This window comes from Centruroides vittatus, unplaced genomic scaffold, assembly GCF_030686945.1.
Source record: "Centruroides vittatus isolate TY-2023 unplaced genomic scaffold, ASM3068694v2 contig_680, whole genome shotgun sequence".
Lineage (NCBI taxonomy): Eukaryota > Metazoa > Arthropoda > Arachnida > Scorpiones > Buthidae > Centruroides > Centruroides vittatus.
In genome coordinates, this window is record NW_027122427.1 from 3086471 (window position 1) to 3101551 (window position 15081).

Sequence of the window (15081 nt, forward strand, 5' to 3'; positions counted from 1 at the left end):
ATAATAATAGTAAAGTGAATGGAGATGAGTTGATAGCCAAAGATAGTGAACTGGGTGAGAAAAAAGCAGGAACTTTAACAAGAGAAAAAAATAATGTGATGATGAATTTTTGGAATAATCAAGGGCTAAGAAAGAAAATATTTAAAACCACGATAAGAGAATTCCTAGATGCAAATGAAATAATTGGATTTCTAGAAACTTGGATTTTTAAATCTAGTGATATGGAAATAAAATATCCAGAGCAAGATAATAGCGTAATAATTAGCAATGCTCACCACAAAAAGAGGTTTGATCGCCCGTTGGGCGTTAAAATAGTCAAGGAAAATAAATTCTTAGGATTAATGTATACACCTAACCTCTCGTTTGAGAAACATTATAAAAATACACTAAACAACGCAAAAATTGTAATAGGTAAGTCAATAGGTTTATTCTGCAAGGGTAAACTAAAGAACTTAGGTACACTTGTTCAACTTTTTAATTCGATTGTGATGAATTCAATGGAGTATGCAGTTCCAATTTGGAGCATGGATAAATTTAATGAATTTGAAAAAATACAGAATGTACCTACTCGCAAGATATGAGGGGGCGCTTCTAGCCATCATCAGTGTTGGCGACTTTTTCAGTGACCTGCTTCAGAAAACGTATTTTTGGGAAACGTTCATTATACAATAATTTTAAAGGTTTTTTAAGTTATAATATTAACTATGTTATCATTAAAACTAATATTATTGCTCTTAATAATGGCTGGAGTCGAAACTAATCCTGGCCCGATTCAGCACTCGCCAGTTCACACAAGTCAAACTGATATGCAAAAAAGGGGGCGTGGAAGACCGAGGAAGGAACACGCACAGAGTTCTGAAGAAACAAGCCAGCTAGTGGATCTTATTAGCGAAGAATATACTCCAGAGGAAGAAATTGGAAATAACAAAAACATTACGGGTAAATCTAGAATTGAGGACTATTTTACAACATCGGAGCACCTTGACCAGATAAGTGACAGTAATTCGAGAAACTCGTTAAAATCCATCTATAATCTAATTCAGGAGAAGTTTGAATTGTTGAATCAAGAAATTCATTCAATTAGGCATGATATTAGCTGTATACAAAGAGATAATATGAAAATTAAAGAAGAAATGGATACGATTGTACAAAAAATTCAGCAATGTGAAGATAAAACAAAGTTTTGCGCAAACCTAAAAGGTATGTTTGAGTTTGAGTTGGATAAACTTAGCAATGAAAATACTAATAGAAATCTGGTTATTACTAATTTCCCATTTAATACTGATGATAAGCTGCGAGAAATTAAAAAATTTATTAAGGTAGATCTTGACCTAAAGGACATAGAAATAGAAGGCTTAATTCAATTAGGAAAGAGTGGTTCAGATTATCAAATGATAAAATTAATAACAGAATCGGTTAAAGATAGAAACTCAATACTTAAAAAGTTCTGGACTATGAGACCAAATATAAGACAAGAGATAAGAAAAACTATCTTTAGAACAGATCTATGTTATAGATCAAGAGCTAGGAAAAAACTATTACTTAATAAAATTAAATTAGAATTCTCAACTAATACCAAAGTGAGAATCAGGGACAACTATTTTATTAAAGATGATCTTGTATACACGTTGGATATGAACACGAATGAATGAATTTACTCGCAAGATATTTCAGTTAGAATACAATATTCCGGGCAGCGCCTTAAGATTAGAAACAAATAGATTCAGATTAAATACTATACTAATAAAAAGATATTTGATGTTTCTACAAACAATTATTAAGCCAGAAGATATAACAACAAAACTACTGTTTTCACTATACCACATATCAAGGGAAACGGATTTAAGACGAAGTTGGATAATGCAGCTATCAAAGATAGTAAATAAAAATGATTTTTCTATTAAACTGTTTTTGGATGATACAAATGATATGGAGTAGTATAGTAAAGAAATAACATATAGAGTTAAAAGATGTGTGATAAATGATTAATATGTTATATAATTAAGTTAAACAATCTGCTAAATTATAATTATGACAAATACTAATGAAATTCTATAGATTAGTAAATAGCAAATATCAATGTTATTGAGATGCTATTATATGTGTATAAATATGCGTTTAAACAAAACGCCCCTGTAACAGGCGAAAGCCTTCTACGCTAAATAAAGGTATCTATCTATCTATCTATCTATCTATAACACTTGATTGAAATTTTACAGTATATTAATATATAATAGCTTTTCAGAAATAAAACAAATAAATTATTATTAACCATGAGTATTTTATTGACAAAAATTTATTTATTGCTCTAATGACTGTTTACTTTTATAATTATTTAAATAAATAAGTAAAAATCCAATATAGGTACATGGCCGGTGCTATTTACATTTAATAAAAATATAAATATGACTTTTACAAAGAAAAAACTTTGCATGTTGTCCTCCTTTTTCACCGTTCCCACCATCAGCAGTCCTTGAACAATTCACACAAATTTCAGAGACGACCTTCCTTTGTAGGCTACTGCCTCCGACTGCTGATGGTGCGAACGGTGAAAAAGGAGGACAACACGCAAAGTTTTTTTCTTTGTAAAAGTCGTATTTATATTTTTATTAAATTTAAATAAACTAATTTGTCAAGTTGTTAAAGAATTTTATTATTATTAGAAGTTTATCAGTTTTGGATTAATAACTTAACTAGTTCCTGTAAAATGAATATTTAAGATGAATGGTTTAACATTTAACATGAGCAGTTAGTAATTATCTCAAGAATATTAAACTTTTAATAATTAAAGGACTTCTGTATTTAGTCTGAACAAACTATGAATTGTTAAATAATAATTTTTTTTTGTTAAATTAAATTATTCAGAACATTACAATTTATTAAAATGTTTTTCAAAATGAACATTTCAGTTATTTAGAAATTATTAAGTACTGTATATTATGTATTATAACTTTTTTATTGTGAAGCTGTATGGTTCAGAAATTGAATATTTCTGAACTACAAACTAAAATTCAATAATCTATAGTAGTATGCAAATCATATATACATGTGGTAAATTCATAGATAAGTTTAAAAATTTTATTTAAAAAAAGAGACCAAGTATCTTACATCTTGATTTTGCAATTTCTTATAAGGATCTTTCGAAAATATTTTTTTCTAAAGCTGCCAAAATAGCCACAACTTTCATCCAACACACATAATTTAAAGAATTGTTAAATGAGTAAATGAATAAAATATAAATATATAACAATGATAATGACAATAATAACCTTAAATGTTGAAAATATTATAAATTCTCATTACATATATTTTTGCATGTTATTTTTGAAATAGGAGATCAGCATTATAACTGTATTTCAGCATTCATAAAATCCATGAGAGGGTCTTCTGTCGATGCTACTTTATATTGGTTAGCACGGATGGTTGAAAGTGGTGAAGATCCTCGTTTTATTGCACGTCGAATGGTTGTCTTTGCTAGCGAAGATATAGGTAGATATATATTTTTCAATGTTTCCAATTTTTCACGATAAGAAAATTCTGTTAAATGTATAATTTCATAATTAATATTTTTTTGAGATAGTTTACTTAAAAATTTATAAGGAAGTATTGCAAAACCTTTTTTAAAATTGGTTTTTATAATTAAAAGTGTCTTCGATAATAAATATTATTTAAACATAAAATTTTAAAAACTCAAAAATATTTTGTTATTTGATTTAAAAGTTCTCAGTTTATTTTTAAAGTCTTTATTATAATTCTTTTAAGATCCTAATAAGTGATATTAAATATCAAAAAAAGTATATAAAAACATAACTGTATCTAACGTAAGTTATTAGTTCATTTGTAAGACTGATGGTAATTCCTTTTCATCTCTTAGAAGACTTATGATTAAGAATTAAGGATCAGTTGCATGAGTTTTAAACTCAAGGTTAACATCCTGTATAAAAATATTATATCATAAAAGTATATTAAGCATGAATAAATATCATGCTGCAATAATTTCTAAGTCTTTTAAATTCTAATTTAACTTAAATGTATACTTTTCTCAATAAATTATGAATATGTTAATATTTCACAGTCCTTAAGATGATATAAATTAACCTTTTGACATATTGACATTGATAAAATATTTAATGATTAAAAAATATATATTACAGTATATTTCAATTATTACAAAAGTCTTTAGCATCGTTGTTATTAAAATGTCAACATTGAAACATAGATAGTTTTATTGTTGGGCTGCAATTTTGAAAAGTTGTAGACCTATAAATTCCCACTGTCATCTGTCTTTCCTTAATTACGAGAACAGAGTTGGATAGATTAAAGATGAGACCAGATATGAAAACCATAGGAATAGAATGCCCCGATTAACTATATATGAACTTCCAATGCAAACTGGAAGTCATGTTATTTCAATTCAAAAATTTTTCCTTGAAAAGTGTTAGATCAGTGTTTCTCAACCTCTAACGAATCGTCGCCCCTATAATAAAACCATTTTTTATATATATATTATTATATATAAAAAATCATTATGTAATATTGCCCACTTCACTTCGAAAAAATTTTGTTGGGTTTATTAGTTTATTTGATAATTATATACTTTGTAAAAAATTAAACATTTATTTACTCAGAATACGTATTAGATTTTAATGTAATTAACAAATTAAAAAACATAAGTGTTAACAAATTTAACAAATATAATAAAATCTAACATTTTTTATTGAATATAAAATGTTTAAGTATACAGAAAAATTATTCTTAGTGCAAACATTAAGGCTGATGAAGTTGAGCCAATTTGTTTATCTTTGGTTCGAAATTTGTCAAAAGTTATCGCAAATCACCTTTTTGTGTTAATTGTATCTGATTTCTTCGTTTGGACAGTACAAAAAGGGTTAAAAGTGGAAGGAAGAAGGATTATAGGAATGCTATTTGTTTAATTATTGTACGATATAATGAATAAAATATCTAATTATTCTTAATATAATGTTTTACTATATCGCCCCAGAAAATTGTTTTTTGCCCCCCAAAATATAAATTGTTACTAATCGCCCCCAACATGGAAAAAATCACTCACCTGGGGGTGATACCGCCCCCGTTGAGAAACACTGTGTTAGATAGATGACTGTCACAACTCTATTGTTAAAGGAAAAGTATGATGCACAGGGATAAGACACTACTAATTTGAGGTGGAGAGCATATATTTTAAGTTAAATAAATTTAAAATATGGTTAAAAATTTCAGTCCAGCATTGTGACAATGTCGCAATAAATAATTGCTCATTGCATTTATAAATAAAACAATATTTAAAATTCACATGTAAATTCAAAATGAGATATTTTACTTTAGCTGTTTACAAGTTTTTTTGTTTTTTGTTTTAATTATAGGTATTGCTGATTCAAATGCACTTAATATAGCTGTCTCCACATTATCTTGTTGTCAAAATATTGGTATGCCAGAATGCAGGGTAAGATTTAAGATTTCTATATATTAAATTTTTTCCATTATAATATTTTTTAAAATTTTGATATAAGAATTTAATAAAAACAAGTTTTTTTTATGCTGTAATTTCGATTAAATATTATTTAAATAGTTGATGATATACATGTTTGCAATGTAATAATGATATTGTACATACAGTATAAGTAGCATTCTAGAATTTCAGCTTGAACAGTAATGGTTTCCCTCAAAATAATTTCCTCTTGAAACTAACTATACAGTAATATATTTCTATTAATATTTCCAAATGCCAAATCATTTCCAGAAAAACTCACTTAGACAAGATCTTCCAAGTGAACAAAATATTTCAGGATTACAATTTATTTTTTCATCAAAAAACTTATTGACAGAAATCATTGTATGTGTAGAGGCATGCCATTTATGGTGGAGAATTCATAACTTTGGAGGTAATTGTTTTGATAAGAAGACAAATATTCCATACCAGAATTTTCAGTTTTTTCCACATTTGTTTTTATACTATATAGAACATCTGATATGGCGGTGAAACTTTATTCTCTTTTTTTGACAGAGATGAAAAGAATTTGAAAAGAAAGAATTGTGGGTGCTGGGAGGCGGACGGATTCCCGTTCCTCCTTTTCTCGGCTAACAGGTCCGTTAGACCTGCCCACGTCAAGATGGCGGTTTGGATGGGTTACGCGTTACGCAAGTGGAGGAAGTGGATGGGTTTGACGGTAGAGCGGCAGTGACGATACTTGAACAAAAGACATAGCCAACGGATAAAACAACAATAATTTATTTAGGCTAACGTTACAATTTCCAAAGAGGCGAACGACTGTCGCCTAAGCTCGGATCCGCGGAGGGAGAGTTTACATGAAATGGGGTCATACCTCGTTTCCGGGTCAGTTTCTTCTAGGTCGAAATGGTCCTTTGATTTCGGTCGGGGTTCTCCGGACCTCGGCGCCCACACCCACAGTCTCAACGACACTGCGTAACCGACCCCCTTTTCCTCTCTCGTCGCCCTTTTATCGTCCCGGTCACGTTTCCAGTTTCACCAACCAGCATTTTTCGCCGGTTGTTCCTTCTGATTCACATTTGTTCTTTCTGATTCATATCTTTTCCTTCTGATTCATATTTTACTGTGGGAACCACGCGATAGAATGATATTACCATTACCGGCTTACTTCTGGTGGGTTCGACCTTTCACAGAATGTAGTAAGCAGTTTTTTCTCATTAATGGAAAGAAACTAAAATAAGATGGATGAGAATTGACCCATTGTTTTAGAAGTACAGGTACTCCTCACTTTACGATCTATCTGCTTAACGACCAATCGAGTTTCGACCTGCAATTCGGGGAATCCTCTTTCTCAGCTTGAGTGTCGGTCAGTGGCGAATGGTGACATGCGCACTAAGCGTACTATAATAGGCTTGTGCATACTATAATAGTCTTTTTATGAATAAATTTGAAGTTTGTTGCATAATTTGTATAATTTTACAACGATTTTATATTCTCGGCACAAGCTCCTCGCTTATCGACCAATTCACTTAACGACGTAGTCGTCGGAATGGAACTTGGTCATAAAGTGAGGAGCACCTGTATTGATGGGAATAAAGCACTTTCCAAACATTTGTAATTGGAATTTTAGTTATAAAGATGCATTTAGTTTGTTTTATTGTTAGTTTTGATTTTTGATGATTGGTAATAGTCCTTTATAGATCCAAATCAGATAATGAAATTTTTAAAAAATGTATTATTTATAAATAAATACTTGTTAAAATGCAAACTAAATATATAAAATTTATTATTTCCATACTTCATATTTATTTATTGAGATGATCAACATATCTTTTCCATCTCATGGTATACTAATTGCATTTGTTCAAAAAAAAAATATATATATATATATATATGTGGTACAATCCAAAAGTTCAGGGACTGCAGTAATCTATGACAACAAAAGCATGTATTTGAAATTACAGCGTATGAAATGGATTCTACCAAATCACCTCTACGTGTTCAGGTTAATTTCACCCATGTCATGTGATTAAACTACGAGCGCTGCTGTTTTTTTTCAGAGATAGTTACCTTTATTCTGCGACATAATAAAAGTGGAGTTTCAAGAACAACCTCCAACATTTCAACTTCACCGTGGTAGAATCACCGTACACCTTTCTTAGCAATTTTAAAGTCTCTGTAGATGTTTTACCTAAATGCTGACAAAATTTAATGTTGGAGGTTGTTCTTGAAACTCCACTTTAATTACGTCGAACAAAGGTAACTATCTTTGGAAAAAAACAGCAGCGCTCGCAGTTTAATCACATGACATGGGTGAAATTAACCTGAACACATAGAGGTGGTTTGGTAGAATCCATTTCATACGCTGTAACTTCAAATACATGCTTTTGTTGTCATAGATTACTGCAGTTCTCAAACTTTTGGATCGTACCACGTATATATATATATATATATTTATTTATTTATTTATTTATTTACAATTTCTTTCTCAACAGAACACAAGTGAAAATATTTTTAGCATATCTGCAGTAAATTACCTTCAAATTTAGACATTCTCTGAATTCCAATAATGATTACAAAATCTTGATTGCAGAAATGTGATTGTAATGAATTATTATTGACGAACTCCCTAGCTTAAGTCTAGGTAGTTATGCAGACTTGAAAAATTCTGAACGTATCTTAGACAATGACATAATGATATTAGGGAATCACTTTGATTTATAAGTTATATTATCTATGATCAACAGGCAAAATAAATCAGATATGAATATTAATGATATTCTGTAATGAAGGAGTAGGTCGTAGGAAACAGAATGATTAATGCTTCACTAATAAAGATCATCTTTAAAAGCTTTATTGTAGAAGTTAAATACTTTACAGCAAGCATTTTTGGAAGGGAGTCCTTCTATCTTCACAGTAGTTAATCTACTTTTGTATTCTTTAGCTTAAAGTTTTTGGAAGATAAAAGCCCTGTTCAGAAGACAGGACTTAAACTACGTTCCAAAAATTATATTCTAAAACTATTAATTTTTTTAAACTATGTTTGAAAAATTTCAGAACATGGTTTTAAAAGTTCAAGAAATATTGTAAACATTTTAGAACAGACATACCAATTAATCCTCTTACTGGATGATCTTGCCAAGCTGGCATTACAATCTTAAAGGACTTTTCACCATACTAATAGTAGTAGACACTGCCAAGCTTAATTTTATTGTTTCATTTGTTATAGCAAGTAAGCATACTTAAAGTGTTTGTGTCTGTTTCTTATACTGAGATAGATCACTGACTCTCAACAAACTTGTGGGACAGATTTCAAGTTGGATAGTTGATTGCTGTAGATAGTCATACTTAAATTTAGATAGGTTTCTAGGATGGTTTCAGCTTTTGTTGCCATGATGGACCTTCCATATCGGACAAATCCAAGATTTCTCATTCTTCTACTTTGCTGAATTTTGTCAAGATACTGTACATGACTCCATACCTGGTATTACCACCAATAGTAACACAATAAAATTAGTAAAATTCTTGAGCACTAAAAACAATTTCTAAAAACCAGAATTAATGAAACAATTAAATAAAACAAATTAAACTTTGGTAAATGTTTACATAGGTGGCACTTCTGAATGCTGTCTTGTTTGTGAATGCAATGTCCACAAACAAAATGGCAACCAGTGCAGCTACAGCGGCATTAAAAGAAAAAAAATTGACTCATCATTGACATGTTTTTAATTCCTTTTCTTCAGTTTCTTCAGTAAAGAACATAGTTTGGCTGATTCTTTTGTAATGTCATTCTTTTCCTTCATAGACACTTTTTCTGTATTCTTAACACACATGTTTACAATCATCTTTTTACAATTTTCGGATTTCTTGGGAATTACTTTTGGGGCTGAAGGTATGATTTTTGGCTCTTTCCGTACCGGAACAAGTCCTGCTTCTGGATACACGTTACTCGTATGCTGAATAAACAGTTCAAAATTTCATTAGCTTCTTATACATAAAAGCATATAAATATAAATCAGACAAATCTTCAGTATAGGCAAATTCTTTAGGTTTATCAAACAACACCACAATTGTTTGATTTTTTTGCATATGAAAGCCTGTAACTGGATCAACAAAATTTTCAGCATGTTTCACAGTGTTGCGGTTAATTTCGACTCTTCTAAATCATTGATGTGATGTAACTTTTCCATTCATCTGTATATACTATGCTTTCTGAATTTACAAATTTACTAATAACCAAATTAAGACTGATTTCTAATCCAATAATTTACTTTACACAGAAAACAGGAATTATCATTATGACAAATTCCACCAACAACCCACCTGGTTCCCTTCAACAACCACCCTTTTTCATTCTTCCTTTGCTCACAACAGTCTCATCAAGGTTCAACAATCTTTCCAGGTCCACCAATTTTCATTCGGGTCAAATTAGACAAGGAAACCATCATAACGTGTCTATGAAATTTGCCCAGCGAACAGCCGTTTGACTACTCATGCCCACTGCCAAACAAGTCATGCTTAATGTACAGTACATTCTATGCAAAAAATTATATGCCAGACAAATGAAAAAATAGTTCCCCAAGAAATTTTTCCATATTTACCTTTAAAAGTACCTTCAAATGCTGAACTGTTCATCTTGCATTTATGGCATCTCAAAAAAACAGAATCATGATACTTTCAAAAAATTAATTTACGAGGACCATCACAATTCAGACAATCTGCATCTACAGGTTGCAAACCTAACTTTATGGCAAACTTAATATCTGACGAAATTCTCTTATCAACATCAATTTCAAGAAAATTTGATTCTAAAATATGAAAAAAATCCCTAGAAGTACACTTTTGCCAAGATCTTTTTCTAAACTCTCCATTCCATCAACATAAGAAAAAATATCAAATACAACCTTCAAAAAAATTATAATCACAAAACAAGGTACAACTCTTTGAAATACAATAATTAAATAACCTGTACCTAAAATATAAAATGGTATCAGTGGCATGCCGTGACATTTGATGATAGGAAAGTGATGTTTCTCTGTTAACTGATTGCCGCTGGAAGGCAGCGGCAATCAGTTAATTGCAACAATGTGGTCATAATAAAATATTAATTTTAATTAATTCAAAGTATGTTAAAATATGAAAATAATCTCACAATGTGTATTTATATTTTAGAAAATACAGGGAAACGGCACTTTTGCAGCTTCCATGGACAGCACTCCACTGAATGGTACGGCCATATTCTAGAAACCATACAATGTAACAAATCTTGTAAACTTAAGACAGCAACACCTACATTAACTATCAAACCACTTGTGTTGTTGAGATTCCAGAAGTGCTGCCATCCAGTCCACCTAAGTAAACATCTACCTTAACTTTTAATTGCAAAATAATTTAGTGCACAAAACAAAAGCAAAAGCAGAGTTTGATCTGTAGAAAGTTCTGGAATGGAATAGTTCCACATGAGTGCAAGCATTTTTTTTTCTTCTGAATTTATGTCATGGCCTCACCTGATTTGTCAATGGCCAATAGAAAACTGTAAGACATATTTAAACTCTTATAATATAAATGAACTTTCTTTTCTTTATAATATAAACGAACTTTCTAAGAATTTTATAAGAAATATGAGATTATATTAAAAAAAGTCACACAATGTTCATAGACTATAACACAATATTTGAATTTTTGAAGATTTTTGAAAATTTAAACATTACGCTTTGAAGAATTTTTGTTGCTCAGCTATGGTAGTAGAATGATACACATTCAGGATCTGGCATATTGACTCCATTCTTATTCTAGGAAATACTAACACAATATACATTTATATTTCTCAAAATGTATTGATAGAATTGCAATGAGTTTCATTACAGAACAACACTTATTTTCAATACAATTAATATGTAGAATAGTTTCTTCTCTCATAGGACATGTTCAAACTTACCAGTATAAATTATGCTTAATTGTCTAACATTGCAAGAAGTGCTAAACCTACATTTAGTCACATAAACAAGAACATTCAGATTAGAAGTTTTTATATGAACAGGAAATTATGAATTAAATTTCTTCTTGTTTATGTTTTTTGATATAAGAATGTTTTTTTTGATATATAAGAGTAGAGAACCATATGGTTTGAGCTATTGTCATATTGAAGTAAGCACTTGTTTGATTTCCAATTTGGTTATTGATTTTAACAAGTTGTCATCTGTATATCATATTTTTACATCAATGAATATCATAAATTTTTCACTTCTTCATTATTGAAATTTTAATAAACTACAAAGATTCTGTAAACATGATGATAATATTTTTTAGTCATAGTTTAATGACATTATCTATATAATCAAGTCAAATTTAAAGTGTTTTTCTTTTAGTTTGTGTTTTCTTCAACTTTCTCTAATTGTTTATACTGATACTTGTCATCATCAGAGATAAAAGATTTGCTTTGAAGTGTTGTTACAAAAATTAATTTTATATAGTCTTCATCAGTTCTAAATGACGATAAACTGAAATTTATTTTTTAAGTTGATATTAATGTAGACAGCATTTTGACTAGAAAATTTTAATAAACTCTCTTCAGATTCTGATGATAGCTTATTAAATGGAATCTAAAGATTATTAGAGATTAAAGATAAAAACGACATTTTTCTATTTTTAAAGTTATTTCTCTCATCTCATTCATATTCATAATGAATTGAATTACTATTATATACACTCGTCCCTCGATTTACATGGTAGATACGTTCCTAGAAAAATCGTGCAAACCGAAACCATGTAAAATGAGATGTAACATTTCGTTGCTTGAAATAATTCAAACAATGCTTATTTACATTCTATTGGATGTTGTTTATGACCTCAGCAAGTTTTGTAATTTTACACCCAATAGAAGTTTATGTTTTGGACCATTTTTTTGGTCCCTATCTATAGAGATAGTGTATTGGATCGATTTTTGAAAAAAATCGTGATGTATTTGAGTATTTGCGGTAACTGATACAAATTTCAGGGAAAGACGGGTTTCTAGACAGATGTGCACGAGAATAACCCATGAACGGCTACAAACAGCTGTCTCAAAAACTTGTTTTCTTTAAATGAAAACAAAAAAGTTTTTGAGATGCAGTTTTTAAATAACTGCATAAAAGCAAAACCGTGCAAATTGAGTATCATGCAAATCAAGGGATAGGTGTATATATATCAAGAGTGAAAGTTGAAATTCTTTCTTACAAGTTTGAATTGTTATGTTTGAACCTGCTTAAATTTATTTTTCACAACACCTATTATATTATAATAGGATATTTATATAATTTTATTAGATAATAAGCAATAAACTATTTTATATTCTTTATCAATATAATATTCTGTTTATAATAGATAGCTCATTTTAGATTTGGTAATTTATTTTGGTTGATAATTTAGTCTTATTTAGTGATGTTTACGTAAGACATTGAAAAATTCATTGAATAGAATTTAGAGTTCAATGTTCAGCATTCTTATTATTATATTTGTTTATATAAGAATAAGAATGCTAAATATTAAATTTACAAGAAAAAGTAATAAACTGAAAATATACAATATAAAAATAAGAATTGAAATGATATAAATACTTATTATATGTATCTAGGCTAAAAATCAATATGAAATAGCAATTATTCATACAAATCAGCCTCTCAATATGTTAATAATGTTTGTATATTTTAATCTTTTGCCATTCATTTTTTCTTGTAATCAACTTGCAAATTTTATTACAAGAAAAATAATTAAGATGTTTCATAAAATTGCTATAACTCAATAACATTTTATTTATAGAGATGTTTGTGTTGGTTTTTCAAGCTATAAAAATTTAAGATATAAGTAAATTTCTGTGTAAACAAAAACAACTTATTGTAAAGGTTAGAAGATAAGATCAAAGATTTATTTTAATGGTACAGTATAGGTTATTTTTATTGGGTTCTGTAAATAGAAAGTTTTTGATAATTTTATCTGATATTTATGTTTTTGTATCAAAATATGAAAATATTCACATTAAATGAAACAAAGATATAATTCTTTGTTTTAAAAAATTTTGAATTTTTATAATTCAAAATACATTACAGAAAATTTCAAGCTAATTTATTTTATATTACATAAAAAAGTTTTTATTATAAAGTTTTAAATATGCTATGGGGAATAATAATAATATTTACTACTTTATTGAGCTACAGAAAAATGTTTTAATCGAGTACCATACATTATTTGTTGATATGAAAAGCAGATATCAGTCTTCATTTAATAAGTAAATATTGTGTTAAAAATTATGAATAATATAACTACTCTTTTCTCATTTATTAATAAAAATACGTACTCAGAACTAATATACGGTGTGATCGAAAAAATGAACGTTTTCGAACCCCTTCTGGGCTCTGTTTCAGGTTCATAATGGTTATTAGATGGAAATTCGATTAACGAATGTCGTTAACTAAGAGTTTGATCTTGAGTACGAATGATTTACAAAAAAATTACATCATACATGCACAACGTGTCGGCCTGCCCAGATACAATGAGCGGCTAGAGCGTGCTGGTTTTGTCATTGGCCTGGCAAGAGCCAGGCCAATGACAAAACCATCTCCTCTTTAAAATTTATGCACGTGGTTGAGATGGAAGATTTAAAGATGTGCATAGCCTCTAACACCGTACATTAGTTCTGAGTATGTATTTTTGTAAGTGAGTGTGGTGTGATAAGTAATTATTTCATTTATTAATAATTTTATGTAAAGATAATTCCTTCATAAATACAAATAAATGAAATTATAAATTTAAAAGAATTTCCTATTATAACAAAATTAATTTGTTTAAGACCAGTTGTATGCTTCTGTTTTATATCAATTAATGTTTCATTGTAATAACATTTTTATATTAAATGAAATAATGGAAAAATTCTATTAAAAGAATTCTAAATCTATAAAGTGTAACCATCTATTACAGAAAAGATAACTTTGGATCTTACATATTTCAAACATTTTTTCTTATATTAATGATAGGCTATTTATATTTTTGTGTTTTTACTCTCATAAAACTTATACATTGATTTATAACTCTGTAAATAAAAGAAAATAAGTTGTTTTAGTTAGTTAGTTATACATATTATATTTAACTAAATAAAAAGCTTTGTAATATATATATCAAAAAATTATTTGAAAAACTTATTTTCAATATATGTTCTTCAGGTATACAATGTACATTATTTGAAGAGTTTATTAAACTAAATCTGTGTTCAGATGGACACTTGTTACATTATATCACATCAAGGTTATTGAAGGGAATTCAATCATGTTATGTCAAGTGTTCAGTTAGCCAATCAAGTATCAGCATTTTTATAATCGTTTTCCCTAAGAAAAATGGGATATTTTTCTAATTCAATGTTTAGATTTTTTTTAACATGCTTTTTGCTATTTTTTCCCTCCTGTTATTCCTGTGCAGGCATAAAGTGATAAGATAGTTTTGATTGGCTGAACATTAGATTCTTTCATCATGTCCACTTGAGTTTGATTCCAATGTAGTAACATGGTTGTTCCTGAAGTGGTTTCCTGGCAAATGCCATGTTACAAACTTACATTATGTTTCATCTGGCTAGTCAAAAAAGGCAT

At 29.0% G+C, this 15081-nt stretch overlaps 1 protein-coding gene across 1 annotated transcript in view; it reads left to right on the forward strand.

The window, feature by feature from the left end:
- The window catches only part of LOC136980182 (ATPase WRNIP1-like), a 34321-nt gene that overhangs the window by 14660 nt on the left and 4580 nt on the right, over positions 1 to 15081 (forward strand). Inside the window, exons 6-7 of the mRNA XM_067276237.1 lie at positions 3334 to 3489; positions 5382 to 5461. Coding sequence (XP_067132338.1) covers positions 3334 to 3489; positions 5382 to 5461 — 236 coding nt within the window. The remainder of the gene's footprint in view (positions 1 to 3333; positions 3490 to 5381; positions 5462 to 15081) is intronic.